This window comes from Alligator mississippiensis, chromosome 8 (assembly GCF_030867095.1).
Source record: "Alligator mississippiensis isolate rAllMis1 chromosome 8, rAllMis1, whole genome shotgun sequence".
Taxonomy (NCBI): domain Eukaryota; kingdom Metazoa; phylum Chordata; order Crocodylia; family Alligatoridae; genus Alligator; species Alligator mississippiensis.
Genome location: NC_081831.1, coordinates 12,076,080 through 12,094,702, shown reverse-complemented (window position 1 = coordinate 12,094,702; position 18,623 = coordinate 12,076,080). Strand labels below are relative to the sequence as shown.

General features: G+C 47.8%; 2 protein-coding genes across 5 annotated transcripts in view; one reads left to right on the top strand and one right to left on the bottom strand.

Annotated features, from left to right (window-relative positions):
- HID1 (HID1 domain containing) overlaps nt 1–6,905 on the top strand; it is a 46,252-nt gene extending 39,347 nt beyond the window's left edge. For all 4 annotated transcript variants that reach the window (XM_006262439.4, XM_019494273.2, XM_019494274.2 and 1 more), the window contains 4 exons: nt 2,798–2,878; nt 3,339–3,430; nt 3,871–4,029; nt 4,775–6,905. In XM_006262439.4, the coding sequence (XP_006262501.2) occupies nt 2,798–2,878; nt 3,339–3,430; nt 3,871–4,029; nt 4,775–4,838 (396 nt within the window). In that variant the 3' untranslated portion in view covers nt 4,839–6,905. The remainder of the gene's footprint in view (nt 1–2,797; nt 2,879–3,338; nt 3,431–3,870; nt 4,030–4,774) is intronic.
- A 940-nt stretch (nt 6,906–7,845) lies between these two features.
- On the bottom strand, nt 7,846–17,497 carry OTOP3 (otopetrin 3). The gene is made up of 7 exons (XM_006262445.3): nt 17,146–17,497; nt 14,944–15,080; nt 13,603–13,661; nt 12,507–12,625; nt 10,941–11,566; nt 10,644–10,850; nt 7,846–9,707 (listed from the first exon to the last, which is right to left on the bottom strand). The coding sequence occupies exons 1-7, from the start codon at nt 17,495–17,497 to the stop codon at nt 9,537–9,539; spliced, it is 1,671 nt and encodes a 556-aa protein (XP_006262507.2). The 3' UTR covers nt 7,846–9,536.
- Nucleotides 17,498–18,623: the final 1,126 nt, after the last annotated feature.

Genomic DNA, 18,623 nt, shown 5'->3' with positions numbered 1-18,623 from the left:
CTTATCAGTGGGAGCCATCTCAAAAGCATCTTTGTTTAACATTCATATTGCAGCATAAATCCTATCCCATTGCTCCCTAAATGTGTCAGCAGTGAGCTAGACTCAGAACGGTGGGGAGAAGATGGGGAGGGTTGTGACAGAAAGAGGAAGAGGAGTGGGTCAGGTTAACTAAAATAGGCATTTTTATATTGTTATAAATATATTTTTAGAACCTGTGCGGTGTGATGCTGCAGCTGAATAGGTTGAACCCAGAGGATGTTGGAACAACAAACATTGCAAAACTGAACTGCCAGTTAGAGAGAATTCAAGAGAGCTGAATTTCCCTGCCTGGTTTGCCTTCCCCTTTTGCCCTCTTCGCTGCCTGGTGCTGGCTTTGGTCCTGATTCAGTAAAGCATGCGTCTGTTTTTAGAACCCAAATGGTTCCATCGGAGCCAATAAGACAATGTAAATGTCCATTTAGAAAAAGGCCCGAGTATCTTGCCGTCTGGGGCTTTAATCCATCAGTCTTCCGTGGAATATGCTCATTGGCAGTTGCACCTTTGTGCAGAAGTAATGACTCCCGGCTGACCAGCAGCTGGATTGAGCTGTTTCCCACATAGCAACACTTAGGATCATACAAAAGTGGGGTTGGAAGGGACCTCAGGAGGTCATTTAGTTCAGCCCGCTGCTTAAAGCAGGACCATCCCTGACTCAGTCATCCTAGCCAAGTGTCTGTCCAGCCTATTCTTCCACAACTTTTCTAGGTAGCCTGTTTCAATGCTTGACTAGCCTTATAGTCAGAAAGGACCTCAGTCTCTAATCTAAATTGTCCCCGTTTCAGCTTGAGGCCATTGCTCCTAGTCCTGTCCTAGTCTACTTACATGACGGCACCTTGAACTTGTGCCCAGTTCATGCTTTCACTGGGGAAAAAAAAGCATCCTAGCCTAAATTTCTGGTGCTTCTAGTTGTGAATATGAACTACACGTAAACCCAAGCAGAGCTGTTTTTCTGCCTCTATGAGTATATAGCAGTGGCAGGCACTTATTTTGGGCAGAGGGCTGCTTACTGAGTTTTGGCAAGTCATTGAGGGCCACAAGGCAGGCAGCCCAGGGCAGATAAATATAAATTTTCTAAATTTTTTAGGGGCCCCGCGTGCTGGATAGAATGGCCTGGCAGGCCGCATCCGGTTCCCGGGCCGCATTTTGCCCACCCCTAGTATATAGGTATAGACACTGACTTTAAGGACCTAGAACTGCTTCTGTTCATCTCTGTGGGGCTTGTTCATTCTGAGCCGTCACTAGGAAGACATGAAAGTGGGCTGTGGTGGAAAAAATGGGGTCTTCTGTCCTGCACAAAGAAGGCCTGAGATGATTTTAACAGGTTTATCTTTCCACCTTGTTTTGTGATACCCAGGTCTTAGACAGACAGACGCCCTCTGTCTGCCTGTCTGTCTGTGTCTCTCTTTGTGACTGAAGAAACTAGGAGGAATATGCCACTATTAATACAAGGAAGTAAAACCTGGCCAGAGATGTTTTAGTCAGAGTCTCTTTAAACTCTTTGTTCAAAATGCTCAAAGGCAAATAGTGATTTTGATGCTTGTTTTTTGGATAAGGCACTTTAAAAAGCCTGATTTACTGGAGGTGCTGAGAGTTTAGCCTCAGAAAATCAGATCCCTTGAAGATGTGTCAAGATGGGCATCAAAAACACAAGTCCAAAATCCCTGCTTACATTTGAAAGATTCAGTCTTTAATAGCGACTGTATTGTTCCAGCTGTATGTCAACCTTCCAGCTGTATGTCCCCCCACTGCCCCTGCAAACATATTATTAAACTAGCACTCATTCTGTATACGAGACCAGTCTAATCCAGACCACCCCATTAATCTTTTCCATTTGCTGTATTTTGGGGCAGATGAGGTTTTTTTCAGAGTGGTTTCTATTGTAGTATTTTAGTGCATTTAAACTTTTGAGCCCTTTTCTTGGTTATTTGAGTCTCCTGTGGACTTTTATGAGGACAATAGCAGTTCAAGGTTTTATCTGCAGTTACTAATTCCTCTTTGGGGAAAAGGTGTACCTGCCCCCTCTCCCCTTACCCTCTCCCCCAAAAAACCCAAACTGAACCTGAAAATGTGGGGTTTGACATATCATTGAAGCAATATAGTACATACCTTGAGACTTCATGAATATCAGAAAGAAGCAAAACCAGAACTGCCAACTGCTTTGTCCCTTTCATGTCTCATAAAAACACAAGAACTGCCGTTTACTGGGTCAGCCCATAGGTCTATTTTGCCAGTGGCCTGGGTCATACGGGGGCAGAGATCAGATGCTGAAAGGGAAAGCGAGCTGGGTCTGACCAGGGTTTTCCCCACTGCTCTTCTCTCACTTGCAGCCTCCAGCATTTAAGGTCTAGGAAGTTCTGATTCAGAGGCTGTACCCCTAGCTCCCATGCTCAATAGCTGCTGATGCCCCTTTCCTCCAAGAATGTGTCCAATCCCTTTCTGAATCTGGCTAAATTGTCAACTCCTTTAACTACTGACTGTTTTAGCAGAAACATGAAAGACAGTAGCCAGAGGCATAACCCTGGGGCTTCCTCACAGTGTAACTCCTTGTGAAGACATAACAGGTCTTTTTTGCTGCTTAAGGCTAGTACATTAGACCAAACAAGGGGGTAAATGTAATGCTGATATTGGTATGTTTTTCCCTGGGACATGATCAAGCTGTTTTGTACATCAATACACCAGGGATGGGGCAGTTTTTGGCACAGACCAGATGCTCTTGCTTTGCTCCACACTTGTGCTGACTCTGGTTTAATCTTAACAGGAGACATCGCAGCCCAAGCAGGAGCGAAGGCGGCTGTCCAGTGCATCCTCAACAGGGCAGTGGTCCCCAACTTCTGACTGGGTGGGTAAACCCAGGGTAGAGGAAATAGATGCCAGAAGAAAGGGGTTGGAGAAAAACTGCTTCCCAAGTGGGGACATCTCAGCTGTGCTGAGGCAGATGTGTCTGGGAGAATTTAAGTGGGTTTGGGGCCTGATCCCCTGACATCCATGGAGTGTCTCATAGACTTCAGTGAGTTGGGTGCATCCCCAGGCTTCTGTATCAGAGCAGAAGACACCTTGGGAAGAGGGAGAGACCCTGGGTGTGACAAGGTCCCGCGTCAGGGCTTCCTGCTGATGTGCTGTTCGTTTGAGTAGGTACACGCCCTTGTCAGAGACTTCTAAAACCAAATACACAGCATGTTGAAAAGTGAAACACCTTCTCAAATACCAAGGGATTAGGTACTAGCTTAATCCACAAAACATGTGCAACCATCTCCACAGGACACTGATTTTTCTTGCATGGGGGGGGCTTTCACCCGCAGGTGATCTCTTGGAAGTCAAAGCTGCCTCTCCAGACAATCATGAGACTCTTGCAGGTGCTGGTCCCTCAAGTGGAAAAGATCTGCATTGATAAGTAAGTGCATTCAGGAAGGGGCTGAGCTGCACGAAGGTGTGTGTGAAGCCCCTCTGATTGGGGGCCAGCTTAAGGGGGTGGGTGTGAGTAGCTATAGCCTATGATATCATATAGACCCAGGGATTGAGAACCTAAAGCCCGTGGAGTCACTGGATATGGCTTGTCATGGCAGGGCTTCAGCAGCATTTGGTGTTGGGGGCTTCCCTTGTGCCATGTGGAGCTCCTCTATGCAGTGTTTGGGTGAAGTGGCTGCAGTAGCCACCGGTGCTGGCCCAGCTCAGCCCTGGGTTAGCACCACCTGTGTCTTCCATAGTTGAGTCCTCTGGCCCTTTGCGTACATATAAGTGCATGGTGTACATGCTTGTTGGGTTAGGACTTTCTGCTGTAGCCTTTGCCACAGGGGCCAGCTGAGGATGCTCATGTTCTCTCGCTCTCTGCAGGGGCCTCACGGATGAATCTGAGATCCTCAAGTTCTTGCAGCATGGCACGCTGGTGGGACTGTTACCTGTCCCTCACCCCATCCTGATCCGCAAATACCAAGCTAACTCGGGCACTGCCATGTGGTTCCGGACCTACATGTGGGGAGTTATTTATCTGAGGTAACCTAGCTAGGTGCAAACAAAGCCCATCTCACCCTAACAACAGAGAGGTTTCTGTGGATGTGTTTGCCCCTCAGAGGGCACTGCCATCTCGAGGCTTGTCAGGCATTAGTCACTTTGAGGAGTGGTTCATGTATGAGTGGTTGAGTGAGCCCAGTTCATGTATTCATGTTGCATCCCTCATACCAATGTCAGGTTAGCATCAGAGGAATTGCAGATTACAAGTAATCTGGCAGAACCCACTGCAAACCCATTTCCTCATCAAGTCCCACCCAAGGAGGCTGTGTGACTTGTTCCAGGTCACACAAGATAATGGTGATTGGGGGGAAGGCATGGAAGCTGGGTCTCCCAGGCTTTGGGCTAGCACCTTCCCTAGGGATATCCTTCATTTATGAAATGGTGGGTGAAATTGTAGCTGCTCTAGGACTTGCCTATTCCGGCGAGGGGCACTAGCAGAGGTAGCAACGGGAGATCACAGATACACCAATACCTTCCTCTGCAAGCAGGAAGCCCCACAGCTTGTGGAGGGAATTGTAACTCTTCTAATGTCTGCCTCCGCTTACAAGAGGCACTACCAGGGATTGGTGTGGAAGGATTTCTAAGCAGTTCAGAGTTATGGCAGACTCCTCTTTGCAAAACCATCAAAGTCCTGAGGACCCTGTCCTGGAATCCCAGCTGGCGGGTGTGCATGCCTGGCACATCGCTTCATTGTGTAGAAAATAACGTGAATGTGTTTCCCTTCCAGAAATGTGGATCCCCCGGTCTGGTATGACACAGATGTGAAGCTCTTTGAAATTCAGCGAGTCTGAGAGCACAGGAAAGAGGGCACTTACCTCTACTAAAGGAAAACACTGGAAACAAGACCTCGCTGTGTGCTGCTTCATCACAGCTATTCCTGCATTTCACAGCCAGCTGCGAGACCAAAAGGACAATCATTTCCATTTCCCTACATATCATTTTAAGCTTTAAGGAGGACCTGTGAGCAGATCCTTATCCCCTTGCTCACTCCTTCCCCCTCCTTCCCTAGCAAACTTGAGTGAGAGATGCCTAAGGACTGTCCCTTGTGTTGTTGCACTAGAAATCAGACCATTCATAGCTCTTTTGTCCTCTCACTCCTGGCTTTGGTTTGGAGACCAATCTGAGCCATATCAGCCACAGCTTAAGAGCTTCTCCGCTTGGTCATGTCCCAGCCAGATTCAGCATATAATCAAAAAGACTCCATAGAAAGAGTTAAACTGAGTCATGGAGGGGAACTGCTACTACTGCAGGAGGGGAGTGTTAGACATGCAGAGGGGTTTTGCGTGGTTCTTTTCCCAAAGAATTGGTTCTAACACCCATCAGGTTGCAGGTCTTCTTGCTGCTGTCTTGCTTCACTCTGTACTTGCTTCTGTCTTGCTTCACTCTGTACAGTTGGGGGGATCTTTATTTAATGAAAAGGGAATGCTGAAGGAGATCCACTTTGCCCTGGTCTCTATTTTAAATCCCTCCTTTCTTCCCCTTCTTTGGAAACTAGTGTTAGGTTCTTGTAGCAGCTGATGCTTCAGTGCAATAACAAGATCTACTCTCCTTCTTCCTTCCCCACCTTGTCGCTGCCTCAGAGATTTGCAGACCAGGAATGTTACTCTGGCTTTGCAGGTGGACTGTTGCAGTGAACAGGGTATGTGTTTGTGTGTATGTGTTTTACAGCCCCTTGGAAAGCTGTGTGCAATCATGGAGAATCAGGGCAAAGGCTGGGAGGGAAGGGCTAGCCTAGGGGAGCTGAGCCTGACAAGGAGAAAACATAAGTATGTGTTGCCCTCCTTCATCCTTCTCCAATTGATTGATGAGCTGGTTTGTTTGGATTTGGAAGGAGTTGTGTTGTTACTGAGCGGGCAGGTTGTCACAATGGAGGGCATTTGGAGAAGGGTGGAAGGGGTGGGTTGTCCACTGCTTTTTCAGTGCCAGGCATTGAGGGAGGGTCTTGGGGCCATCCCAAGAAGTATGTTGAAGGCATGATGAAAATGGTTGCAACTAGGCAGGAGGGACTCTGGGGTAAAGGTAAATTCTTCCAGACACCCGGATGGGTTCTGTATTCAAGAAAGCTGGCTTGCTTTGGAGCCCAAGTGCGGTAATGAGCCTGAACTTTGCAGGGTCAAAGGAGATCAGCTCCTAGCTCACAAAATGGATGAAGTGCAGGTTGCAGACTGCACTATCCATAAATATGGGGGCAGGTGTGTTAGAGCAGCTCCCTTGTTCTTCTCCCCTTTCCCCCCAACCCATGTGTGAAGGCCTGAGTATTGCACAAGCAGCCGTATTGCTTTTCTTCTGTAGAGAGTCCAGCTTTCATATAAGTAGCCCGCTGACCTAGTAGTGAACCCCTCTTGCTGTTTGGGTGCTGAAGGTGGACTAAAGCCCCCTGCCCAGTTCAGCCCCCTGAAGTGTAGCCTGGAAGACCATTGAAGAACAAAGGCTGGATAAGGAAGAGAGCATTTCCTCTCCCCATGCCTCATCCATTTTGCCACCTTTCACCCCCCACCTCCCGCCTCCACCTGTATAAAGACATTCACAGATTGAAGTCTATATTTTGCTTGGAATATTTCTTGTCTTAAGAATGTGATTGGGTGGTGCCCTTGGTGATGGGCCAGCCCCTGATTGTACTGCACTCACACGTCTCAGCTGGAGAGGGCCCTTATGTCCTAGACACTGGCTTCTCTCCCCACCCCGCCTTCCCTGGTTTTGTGGTATCTTCTATCCTTTCCACCCCCCCTTTTGTTTTCTTTGTGAGTTTCCCTGGAATCTTTCGTTTTTTGGTGTTTTCAGTCTTTGTTCCATGAAAATCGAATTGCACTGTAAACTATTTGCTTACATTCAAAGAGATAAAGATAATCTGAAACATGGCACATGCTTTGACTGTTTGTCCCAGAGGGAATTTATGGTCTTGTTTGTGTGACTCCTGGGGTGATTTATGCTGTCCAGGATTCCTTTGTACCAACTGGTTTTCCACCAGACTGTCACTGGAAGACTTGCGTGACCTGTGCATCCTGTTCCTTTGCTGTAGTCCTGCAGGCAATGGACACATGTGGATCTGACTGAGCCCAAGATCTTAAAAGAAAGGGTTAAATGCTGATATAAATATTGAAAACATCCAGCCTTTGTTCTTGGGATCCTGTGTCATGCAAGAGGTATTTTAAACCCTTATGTGTCAGGGCATAAACTTTTCTGTAACTGGAGGCAGGTAGCTTCCTCGTTTGACAGGCCGTTCCAGAATGAACTATTATAGAGTTTCTTGCAGCTGATGTTGGCCATCGTCAGAGACAGAACAAGGTAGCTAGAGGGACCATTAGTCCACTCTGCTCAGGCAGTTCCTGTGTCCTACAGCTGATCTACTGCTGGCCTGTTCATCACTGATCGGACCTGACAGGTGGTTCATAATGTTCCAACAAGAGACTATAACTCAGAAAGCACCAGTGTATATCATGCCTATAGATAGTGTTAGTATGTACATCTCGGGAATCAGCTCCCTGATCGCTCGGGTCCTGTCAGCTCAAGCATAACCTTGGCCATGATACAGCTGATTAAACACAAGGGATCTTTCTCTTCCCCATGCCCATCCCTCATTGCCCAGCATCTGTTGGAAATCACAGAAGAGGTCTGAGTTCTCACTTCACTTGACAAGCCCGACCTCGGTGAGTTCCTTCTGGTGGATTTCTGGTACAAACTGTGAAATGGGAGTAATAATTAACTCCTGGGGCCTGATTTATCCAGTTGTAATTCCTCCTGACAGTTCTTGTTGACATAAGGGTGAGTGTAAAAGTATTCACGAGGCAAAGTCCATGCTCACTTGGTCTTGCTTGCTTTTAATTTCTGATGAAAATTGGAGGGGGGGGGGGGGGGATGGCTGTCACTGTACCCCTTTCAGACATCTGTGTGAGGGTTTTGGAGAAGTGGCCCGCAGGCTATAGCTATCTGCACTCTAATCTTCCGCTTGTAGGGCGTTTTGCTTTCACACAAGGGTGCAGCTACGTGAGAGAACGAAGCTCTGATCATAACCCAGCAGCCCTTTCAAGTGATTTATATCCTGTGGAAGCAACAAACATTAGAGCTATTTGCACTTTATCAACCTTGGTTAAGTCTCACAACAAATTTTGATAGCAGAAGATGGACTGATTGTAAAATCAGGACCTGCCCTTCAATTTTTATATGATTTTTGGGCTCAGTAAAGGCTGGATTCACTGTCTGCTGAAATAAGGCTTTTCATTAACTTCTGTGGGCTTTGCACAGGGCTCTGTGAGCAGAAAGTAAAATAACAATTGCACTGACAGACCTGAATGTTCAGCTTAATTTTTTTCTCTTCACCAGTCTTAGTGGGACCCTTCCTCTCACACGGTCCTGCCACTTTTTCGTGTCATTCCCACGTGCCCTTCTTGTTTTGATCAAAATCTCCTGGGTCTCCGATCAGATCCTGCACTGCATATTTTAACTCCTTATTTGCTTTTGCTCTCAGCTTAATGAATGCTACAATGTACTGTGCAAAGGAGCAAGGGAACGGAGAGTGGGGTTCACAGTAGGTCTAGCATTAGCTTATTTTAGGGCTATTGAAATGGCATGCATGGTGTGCGCTTCACTTCCACCGAAGGGTAGACTAATTCCAAAACAAGAAATGCACTCAAAAGCCATGCGTGAGAACAATCAAGTTCAAACGACCAAAGTAGCATAGTAATTATTGTACCTCCCCAGTGCTTTTACCTGAGTATCTCCTTGTGCCTGTAAGAACACTTAATTAAGCCAGATAGATGGGTTATTTGGTATTATTCACATGGAAAAATGCAGGCACTGAGATGTGAAGGGCCTGACTAACTTGCCTAAGGTCACATGCTGAATGTCAGAACCAGGAACAGACTGCAGAGCGCTAACCACTGCACCATACTCCCTGAATGCTACTATAACAGTTATCCTTTCACAGACCCATGTGGAAAGTGAGCATTTTTTGTTCATTAGTGCTTGATTCTGGGGCATGTGTTTCAGGTACTACTATGTCCTCTTCCTGAGAAAGCTAGTACGTCTCACGACAAGAGAGCTGGCATGTGGGTGAGCATCAACGGGTAGAGCTGGTTCCAGAGATGCTGTGGAGCACAGGCCTGTCCCTCTATCTGCTCATCTTGATGCTCTTATATTCTCTCCTTCAAAGGGGTCAGATGAAATGATTCAAGTCCCATTACCTACAGCATCCACTATATGGTCTCAATCTCATTCCTATTATGCTGGTGCTAGCTAGTGTCCCAGGAATAGCGAGAGAGTGGCTTAAATTTTGTTCTCTTGTGGAGAAATCTGGTACTGGCATGTTTGAAAGCCACAAGATATGGCTCCCTTGTCTCTGCAACTCCTAACAAAACAGTGCTCAGAGGAGCTAAAGTAGAAGCTGAAAATAAAAAAGAGCTGGAAGCCTTCTGTAGCTCTGTTCCCCCGGGCTCCTTTGGTTGTGGCTACAGGCCTCTTCCACCACTGGACAAGGGAGGACTGGGTCCAGTTCAGGCTGACACGTAGACCTCGAGGAGTCCCCCAACTGAATGCATTCGGTAGAACACACCCAGGGGTAGCCCAAAGTTCACGATGGCAAACCAGGTGGAGTAACCATAAAATGACTTTTCCAATCCGTTCTCAAACACAGGGTGTGCCCCGAACGTGGGCATGATCCAGAGCTAGAAAGGTATTTAAAAAGAAAAGAGGTCAGAGGCAGTTAAATCATCACACAGGTCCATCAAAGCCAGTTTCTGACACTGGGTGTGCTCAGAAACCTTTGGTGCTGACGGACGTATAGCGCTGAGGGATCATAAAGTGACTTTGAGTGATGAAGCCCTCTCCCTAATACCGAGTAGCCCTAGACAGGGGGGATACATCCATCCAGCCTTATCTGACTGCATTATTTAATAAGCAAGATCCTGTCTCTACTCCAGCCATGGAATCGAGTCGCAACATAGTTATCCTACAGCCTGGTTGAGTTTTTACGGAGCCACCCAAGTTTTAACCCTGCTTTCAAGCTTGGGGAGGTGGGGGGCATGCCTGAGCCAAACTTTGTGGTCTAAAGCTGAGGCTCAGGTAACAGTTGTGTAATAATAGGACACAGCTTTGATTGCAGATAAGTCCTACTACAGGAGATTGGATTCAAAGGGCCTACTACCATCTCCTGTACTTTCCTATTGCACAGTGAATTGCCTATATTTAATCAGGCATCTAAGACTTTCTAATATGCTTAAAATGATGGCACTTGAGGTTTTAGTTGCTTTTGTGAAAAATGTCCATTTCCTCCCTTTGGAAAATATCCCTTTCCTCCTCCAACCTCCAGAAAATCCAGCCAAACTGGACTTTCCCCCCAACTACTCAGTTGGTCTAATAAAAGATATCACATCTACTCAAAGAACCTTGCCTGCCAGCCGAACTGGGATCATTAGCTTACAAAAGATATTTTAAGATTACGGAAGAGGGATGTTAACAGGAAAACCAAGTCTATTATAGCCCTGATGTGTAGGAGTTTTATCTAGCTGGACTAGAAAATGTTGATTGAGTTCCTCTGGAAGGATGATTTAATTTAATTCCAAGGCTTGGCGTGTACAGAAGGCAGCTTCAAAGATACTTACTATAATGTTGCATAAGATCAAGAAGAAGGAGATCTCTTTCAGCGCTTTCCTCTTCCAGTTCAAGTCGTTGTAGGTCTGGAGGTAGGCCTGTGACAGCCTCCTGATCTCCTGCCTTATCTCTAGGGGATAATCTTTTTTGGGGTCACAATCTCCATGACTCTCCTGTTCTTTTGCTTCGGCTTCTTTGTTGGCAGTAGATGGTGTGGGCTGTTGGCTGCTGTTTGATGTAGTCCTCTCTTCACTGTGGGAACACGAATCTCGTTTGTGGGCCCTGGCATGGCCAGCATCAATGTTTGCCGCCCATGGCTGCCGGTGAATCCCCTCGATAATGAAGATGTTCTGGGTGATGTGCTGAATGATGAGAATGACGGAGTAGGCCAGGATGAGGCTGTTCAGTAGGTCCCAAGGGTTGGTGGCCACAATGGCTACGATGGAGAAGTAAGACATCCCAATCTGACCCAGGGCTGCTCCCATGAGCAGGATCACATCAAGGCTTCGGGTTGGGTTTTTCAGCGTGTCCAGCTCCCTGGCTTCCAAACTGTGGATGATGGTCCCAACTAAGGCACCCACAGTCATCATAGGCAGAAGCACTACATAGTAGGAGTAATACATCAGGAAGACCCCCCGGTTAGCTGCAGAGCCGGTAGCTTGGACCTGATATATTACGAAGACGCAGATCCCGATGATGACTGCAGCTGTGCCCAGCAGTGGCCCAAAAATGACCCCTCGGAGCTTGAACTTGGGCTCGACGTGGGGAGTGTGTTGATGGCTTATGCGCCTGCCAACGTTTTTCCACATGACGTACAGCATGGTGCAACAGATGAGGCAGTACTCGGTGTTGAAGGGATACAGAAGGATGTAGCCTCTCCGGAAGATCTCGCAGGCTGTTGTGTTTGGGCAAACACATAAAATAGTCTCATTGCCTGCAGTAGAGAAATAAGGGAAGGGGATGTTGGTGAGCCATGAGCACCCAGGAAATGTCTTACTTGTTTTGTGGGTGCCTGCAGGGAGGTTCTACCCCTAGAAATGTAATGCCTGGCATACATCCAAGTGAATGGCACTGAGCCTTCAAGATGGTAGAGCCTTACGAATGAGCATATGTAGCACTTGACATGTTCTGAGCACCCTGCAAACACTAACTATTCTTAATCCTTTGAATCCACCCAGTCATGTGGGTAATTACTAGTTTCCCAGTTTGTACAAGATGACGATTGAGTCACTTCTCCATGGAAACGTAGTATGTCATTGGGAAAGCCAGGATGAGCACTCATCCTCCTTCCCAGATTGAGCCACTAACCTCTGTTCAGTGTTCACACATATGAGGACACTAAGCCCCTCGGGTATAGAGCTGAAATTTCTAACTTAGACTATAAGGTTCCTCCTGTTGCTTGGTTCTAGCTGGTTTCTCTCATGCCCTGATGAATTAATTGAGTAGGGAAATCAAGCCTTCTACTCAGATGCAGATGGGGATCTCTCTCTCTCTTTGGAAGGAGAGGCAGGAGTCATACTCTAATCGACTGTGCATACCCTCTGTATGTGTTCAGATCTCCCAGGGCTGCTCTTGATCCCTAAAGTTCATCAGCTAATTACTTCTCCAGGTAAATTGGCACGTTCCAAACTACCCATCAGCTAAAGCATGGCTCATTCAACAAACCTAAGTCTTGAGAGCCTGCCTTTACCTGCAGCTAAAGCAGGAAAATAGGAAAATGGAGAAGTCTGCATTGTGTGCAGTCAAGGTGATTTGCAGTGGGGCTGGTTGAGATAACTGAATCCTTGGGGCCAAGCACCAGTGCTGACTCCACATTTTGCCCATCCTACCTGTCTACCTGTTGCTATTAAGAAGGAGTGAAGAATGGGCCGTGCCTGCAAATCTCTGCTGCCGGTTTTGAGTTCGTGAGTCAACCTCCTTGTGGATGGAGTCATTGGTCACTGCTAAGAGCCAGAGGAGGAGATTCGTGGCGACGGTCAGCATCAGCCCACACCTGTGAAAGGAGACAAGCACCTTTAACATGTGTCCAATCAACCTGAGTGTACATTGGGCCTCCCTTGGTTTCTCCTTGCTTTGCACAGATATGCTGTCCAGGCTGCATAGACCTCCCGGACTTGCATTTACCCCTGTGTTGCGTGCACAGGTTTGCACACACAGGTACTGCTACATGCTTTCCTGCCTTGGCTTTAGCACAGATTCCCACTTGCAGTTAACTTGCCACCAGACTCTACAACTCTACAAGTCCTACAACAGGAATGGTTAATGGGAAAAACCAACAAGCCCTTTCAGGCTTGTGGCTGCCCCAGGGACACCAGGATGGCCCAAAAAAGTTGGCTGGTCCCATGTAGATGCAATGAGAACGGGAAAGTTCAGATCAAAGCTTGGTGCTTCAGCCTTCATGTGCAGTAGGAAGATTCCCAAGGTGGAATTCATGCCGTTTTTTCACTCTTTAAATATTAATCTCCCGGCCAGTTTACATGCCAATAATCCTATTGAATTCTCCCACCCCTGCTGGAATGGATGTTTGTTCCAGTGTGTAGGTCTTTTTATTTTTTCTCAATACATGAGGGATAATCTTTTCTACTGCAATCTGCAATCTTCTGTCTACCTTGAGCAGACCATTATACTTCACTGAGGAAACTCCAGTGAACCACAGGCAGGGTTATGTTCAAATAGGTTGGGGCTAAACAGCTTTGAAGACCATAAGAGAAGATGGCTTGGAAGGAAAATCCCAATTAAGGCCCATTAGAAAGAGGGAAGAGCAACACAAGGGTCTGATTTGCCTTCAAATATATCACCCCTCTCACTTTACAAAAACAAAATTCTTTAAAGTTGCAGAGTACAAAGAGCCTGTGTAGGTTTGTTGAAGAAAGGTCTGGTAGGGACAGAAAGGATTGCAACCAGTGTGATACAAGGGTGTTTAAAAAAAGGAGAGGGTGGGAAGAAAGCCCCTCCTTTCTCTGTTCGTACCTGGTGAGGTTGTGCTGGACTTGGATACAGTCCTTGGAGTGGTGCCATAACAGGTAAGTCTGAAATCAATAGATACAATAACATTAACCTAAGCCCGTTAAGTGTGGAGGTGTGTCTGAGCGGGGAAGGTATGTGACCATGTGTGCATAGGTTCAGGAGTGGCTGCATGTGTATTGTGTGGGTACATGCACAACTCTAATTCTATGAGAGGGGCATTTGCAACCACATTTCCTTGAGAGTGGCTGGAGAGAGGCTATTTCTGTGAGAGAGGATGAGGTGAATTTTTTCAAGTAGTTTTAGGTCAGAAATGACAGAATTTCTGGTTGCAAACTGTGCCTAAGTCATGTAAGCATGCAGCTGAGTTTGTGCTTGGGATCTGGTTATTGCCAGCAGAGACAGAGGCCTGATTTTTGGAAAAGAGACTGGTGTAATGGCCAGTAGCATGACTAAGGGCGGGCGAGTGGGGCAATAGCCCTGGGTGATGAGTCTTACCATGGTTAGATATTAGGAAAAACTTTCTCACTAGGAGGGTAGTAAAACACTGGAGCAGGTTACCCAGAGAGGTGGTGGAAGCTCCAGCCTTGGAGGTTTTTAAGATCCGGCTAGACAAAGCCTTGGCTGGGATGATCTAGTTGGGGATGGTCCAGCTTTGAGCTGGGGACTGGAATAGATCTCATGAGGTCCCTTCCAACCTGAATTTTCTATGATTAGAGGGGACCACCACTAACCAGGACACAAAGCTTCTTACACCTCTGGTAAAGGCAGTCGTATACCCAGATTCCCATTTATTCCCGTCTTTCCTTTCTGACACTCTGAATGAGGCTGGGGCATGTCCTTGAAAGGTTTAAGAATTCTTGTGGGCTCTTTCCTTTATTGGATCAGCTGCACAGCTGGGCTACATGCAGGCAAGGTTTCACAGGGTATCACTGTACCCTTCCTCAGGCCTCTCAGCCTTATTTTTTCAAAGTAGCCATTTCCTTTTCCTTTTATTTCTTTGAGCCTGGTTTGTGCCAGACATTTTAGCAATGCACAGTAGAGCTTCATTATAATAGCAAGGGCCAAGAATCCCAATAGCAAAGACCAATTTTTCCATTATGGTGCTGCAACTAATGGACGTAACCCTCTTAGAGCGAACACCCTCCTTTGATCAACTTTTCTCCTGGTCCCGTGGGCTCACTCCAATGAAGCTGCACTGTATGTAGCTAAGATTAAACCAACCAGTGTTGTTTGTTAATAAGAATTACCTACATGCATCCTAACTCCAGTCTCTCTTGAAGCCCCACCACCCATCCATGCAGTAGAACAAATGACTTGGATACTGGAGAAGACCATGCTCAGTACCTGGAGGGTGAGGAAGAGGATGTCTATGCATGGGAACAGGATCTCGAGGTAGGATTTGCACTGTATGTGGCTGATGATGTAACCGATGTGAAACACGTTCAGGAGAAGGCTGAAAGCGCCGAACATCACTAGAGACACTGTCCAAACAGCACAAAGCATCAGTAAGCAAACGAATAAAGACCCGTACCTGGCAAAAGGGTTTGTAGACACCACCCAAACCTTTTGTTTCATAGATAATTTCATAGTTTCATAGACATTTGGGCTGGAAGGGATCTTGCAAGACCATCGGGTCCAGCCCCCTGCCCCAGGGGCAGGAAGTCAGCTAGGGTCAAAAGATCCCAGCAAGGTAAAAGTCCAAATGTTTCTTGAACGTGTCCAGAGTAGGTGCTTGTTCTTGTGCTTGGTGTGACTGAAAAAGGATGGGTGGCTTTGGCACTTCAGGGATGGGCCTGATGTCAGAGTTTGGATTTGGGTGATCCCAGATCTGGGAACATTTGGGAAGCTCCTGACTGTTTTGAAGGGAGGGGAGAATGAATTATGCCCTTTTTGCCACACACAAATGATCAACACAAAGTGGGTCTTTCTAGTGCAGTTCCTTGAACGATGCTGCTGCGTTCACTTCTTACCGGGGGAGCAGGGCGTGTGTGTGTGAGCGTGTTCACGTGTGTGTCTGGGGAGGGCAGGGCAAGGGGAAATTCCAGCTCATGTTTTGCACTGGAAACAGTGGCAGAGATGAACTGTGCGGGGTGATTGCTGCAATCTTGTCCTGTTAGCTCTCTCTGGGACTGGATTTGTCAAAGGTATTTAGGCAGATAGGTGCATAGTGGGATTTTCAGGAGCCTCCAAAACAGTAGAGGATTCAGGAATGGGGAAGGGGTGTATGCCCCAACCTTGGACTGTCACATTTGCAAAGTGAGCTCTTAGCTCACCAGCTGATCAGAGAGGGGGCAGACCAGGGCCCCTGCTTTTGCCTTGTTCAGAAGCCCAGGGGGTGATCACTGCTGCTGTTTGCCCTTCCCTTCCCTGCCTCCCTGCTGGAGTTGGTATCAGGGGAAAGGAAGGGGATGAGCAGCAGCAGTGCTCACCCCTTCAGAGCAGAGCAAAAGCAGGGGCTCCAGCCAGAGCCCGTGTTAAGAGTGCCTATGTAGCACAACCAAAGGGGAGGAGGTTGCAACGGTTTCACGGCACCCCCTCTAGATCCGTCCCTGCCCCAAGCAATCCATAGGAACTAGGGGAAAAACCTGTTTAGGTGGCTCTGAAAACCTCCCTGCCTGCACTTTGAAGTCCCCAAATCCCTTTGACCAATCAGGCCCTCTGTCCCTTGTGTTCCTAATGACAACTTCCTAATAAACCAGGGGCAGAGCGACGTAGGGATGTCACTTCATGACTTAACAAGGGCTGGGCGGAGATTTTGCAGGGAAAGGCTGGATGCTGCAGGGAGGTGACTCAGTGGGCAAAAATCTTGCCTTGGATGACAGGACTAGGTCAAAGCCAGCACCTGTGTGACTGCCAGTGGAGAATCCCCACCATACTCTCTGTCTTCAAGAGGTACGGGGACGTCTTGGCAGCAGGGATCATTTCCAGTCAGAGCAGCTCTATCCTGCTGACCTATATTCATGTCCAGAGATCTAGCTGGGGGCAGGAGTGGTGGCCTTCTCTGCTCCCAGCTCCCCAGGAACACCAGCCCTTGCCTTGCTTTGTCATGGTTTGTTGCGTGACGGCACTGAAGTCTTGCAACATCCTTGTAAGAGAGGCACTGCATATTTCCACAACCATTGACAGGGAAGATAAGACATGAAGGATATGAAGAGCCTTGTCCAAGGTCACTACAGGGGCTCACTGCCTATAACCACTAGCCAATGCTTCCCATGGCATTGCTATGCCAGCAGTGGCAGCCTCTTGGTGGTGGGGGGAATACCTCCTTACAGACAAAGTGCTCTCAGTTTGAAGCAGCTAAGGGCCAAGCTTTTTTTGATAGGCATGCCACCAATTAGCCCCACACGCTCTCCAAATGCCACTTGGATCCCTTTCCCTTACCTGATCTGCTGCTCAGTTTTCTGCTCCCTGCCCTATCTGTCACTGTCCTGCCTGTCCCCTCCCCAGTCTGCTGCGTGCCACACAGAGGTTGCCCAGGCCAGCTGTGGCTTGCATGCTACAGGTTGGCCAACCTGGCTGAAAGGCAAGAGGTGCAGACGCACTTACCCTGCACCCAGACTGGCCCGGCGTGGATGTCCCTGTACAGCACCGCATGGGGCTTTCTGGTGGTGCCCAGCAGATAGTACATTACCCAGCACATAGAGAGGGCTTTGAGGATGCAGAGGAAGATCGTGACGTCTCCCAGGGTAATGGTCACCCTGTTGAAAATCATGCTGCTCAGGAAGGCGCTGCCCAGGAACACCACATTCATGGCCAGCAGCCCTGAGAAGAGCTGCCCGGCTTTCTGGGCCTGCCTGTCCCTCTGCAGCAGGGAGGAGCAGTGTCTGTGCAGCCAAGACTTCTCGTAGTGGATCTTGTAGGCTTCTGGGTATGCTGAGGCTGATTCCTCGCCCTCCATGGCTGGGTGGGGGTGCCTCAGTCTCGCAGTTTCTTTACCAGCCACGTCCCAGCAGCTGCAGCAACTTTGCATGGAACCAGTTTGCTTGGGACTACCCTGTACCTTTAAAGAAAAGGAGGGCAATCAGAGCACAGGTGTAGGGAGAAAGTTGTATTGCTACTGCTGAGCCTTTGCCACTTGGTCACACCCTGGAGATGAACTGCCTGGGAGATGAGTTTGGTCTCTGCTCAGCTCCTGGTTTCATCTACTCCAAATGTGCTGCAGGAGCCACTTGGAGCACAAGCAAAAGCCAAGTGGCCACTTGATTCCTTTAGGGCTCATGCCTCGCACCTGTAGCTTGCAGGATGGTCTCGCCTTCCTTCTCCAGCACACAGATGGAAGAGGAAGGAGAGCGCTTGCTGCCAGAGCCTCTCAGCTGTGAGATAAGGAATTAAAAGCAATGGTCTCAGCACAGATCCCACAGTGATACAAGGCTCAGCCTAAAAGAGGTGGAAAGATCATGTCTAGGCAAAAACATGTGTTTCATATTCCTTCTGCAACCTGCCTGCACGATCCTTGTCCTTTGGCATGTTGTGGCACCTCCAGGGGACCCTCACATGTGCTGGGAGAAACTGTGAGCTCAGTCTTGTCCTCAGTTATATTAAAGAGGATTTGTGCCCTCATTACAACTTCTTGATAGGAGAACAGTTGCATGCTTAAAGCAGGATAAAGGGACCCCTCTGAAGGAAGTAGGCACAACAAGAAAGGAATACCAGCCCCATATTTCTGGATTAGGGGATTTTACTGAAGTGTAGTTGTTGGTTAAAGGCCCTGGAGGTGCTGGGGCAGGGAGTAGCAAAGATCAGAGCAGCATTCAGATCCTGATCTCCCAAGCGCAGCTTGGGACCCAGTTTTTCAGCTTGTTCCTTTCCCTCCGCTACTACATCAAGAACTAGATCAAAACTTTTCTTAGGTTTTGGGACTTTCTGTTCAGGCCCATCTCGACTAACAGTTAGTGCACTCTTATTGTAACTGGATGCAGGGGACAATGGATTGGATTTGCAACAATCAGAGCTGCACAGAAAACGTAGGATCTTGCCTAGGGTAGCACCAAGTGCGAGCAGGAGATCCTGCCCCAGAGGCATGT

Excerpts from the sequence above, each read along its gene's own strand:
- OTOP3 (XM_006262445.3), bottom strand. The coding sequence starts at position 17,497 with ATGGAGGGCGAGGAATCAGCCTCAGCATACCCAGAAGCCTACAAGATC. Across the intron at positions 12,626-13,602 it reads GTCCAGCACAACCTCACCAG|GTGTGGGCTGATGCTGACCG; the intron begins GTACGAACAGAG and ends CTCCTTTCACAG. Across the intron at positions 11,567-12,506 it reads CCGGCAGCAGAGATTTGCAG|GCAATGAGACTATTTTATGT; the intron begins GCACGGCCCATT and ends TCTCTACTGCAG.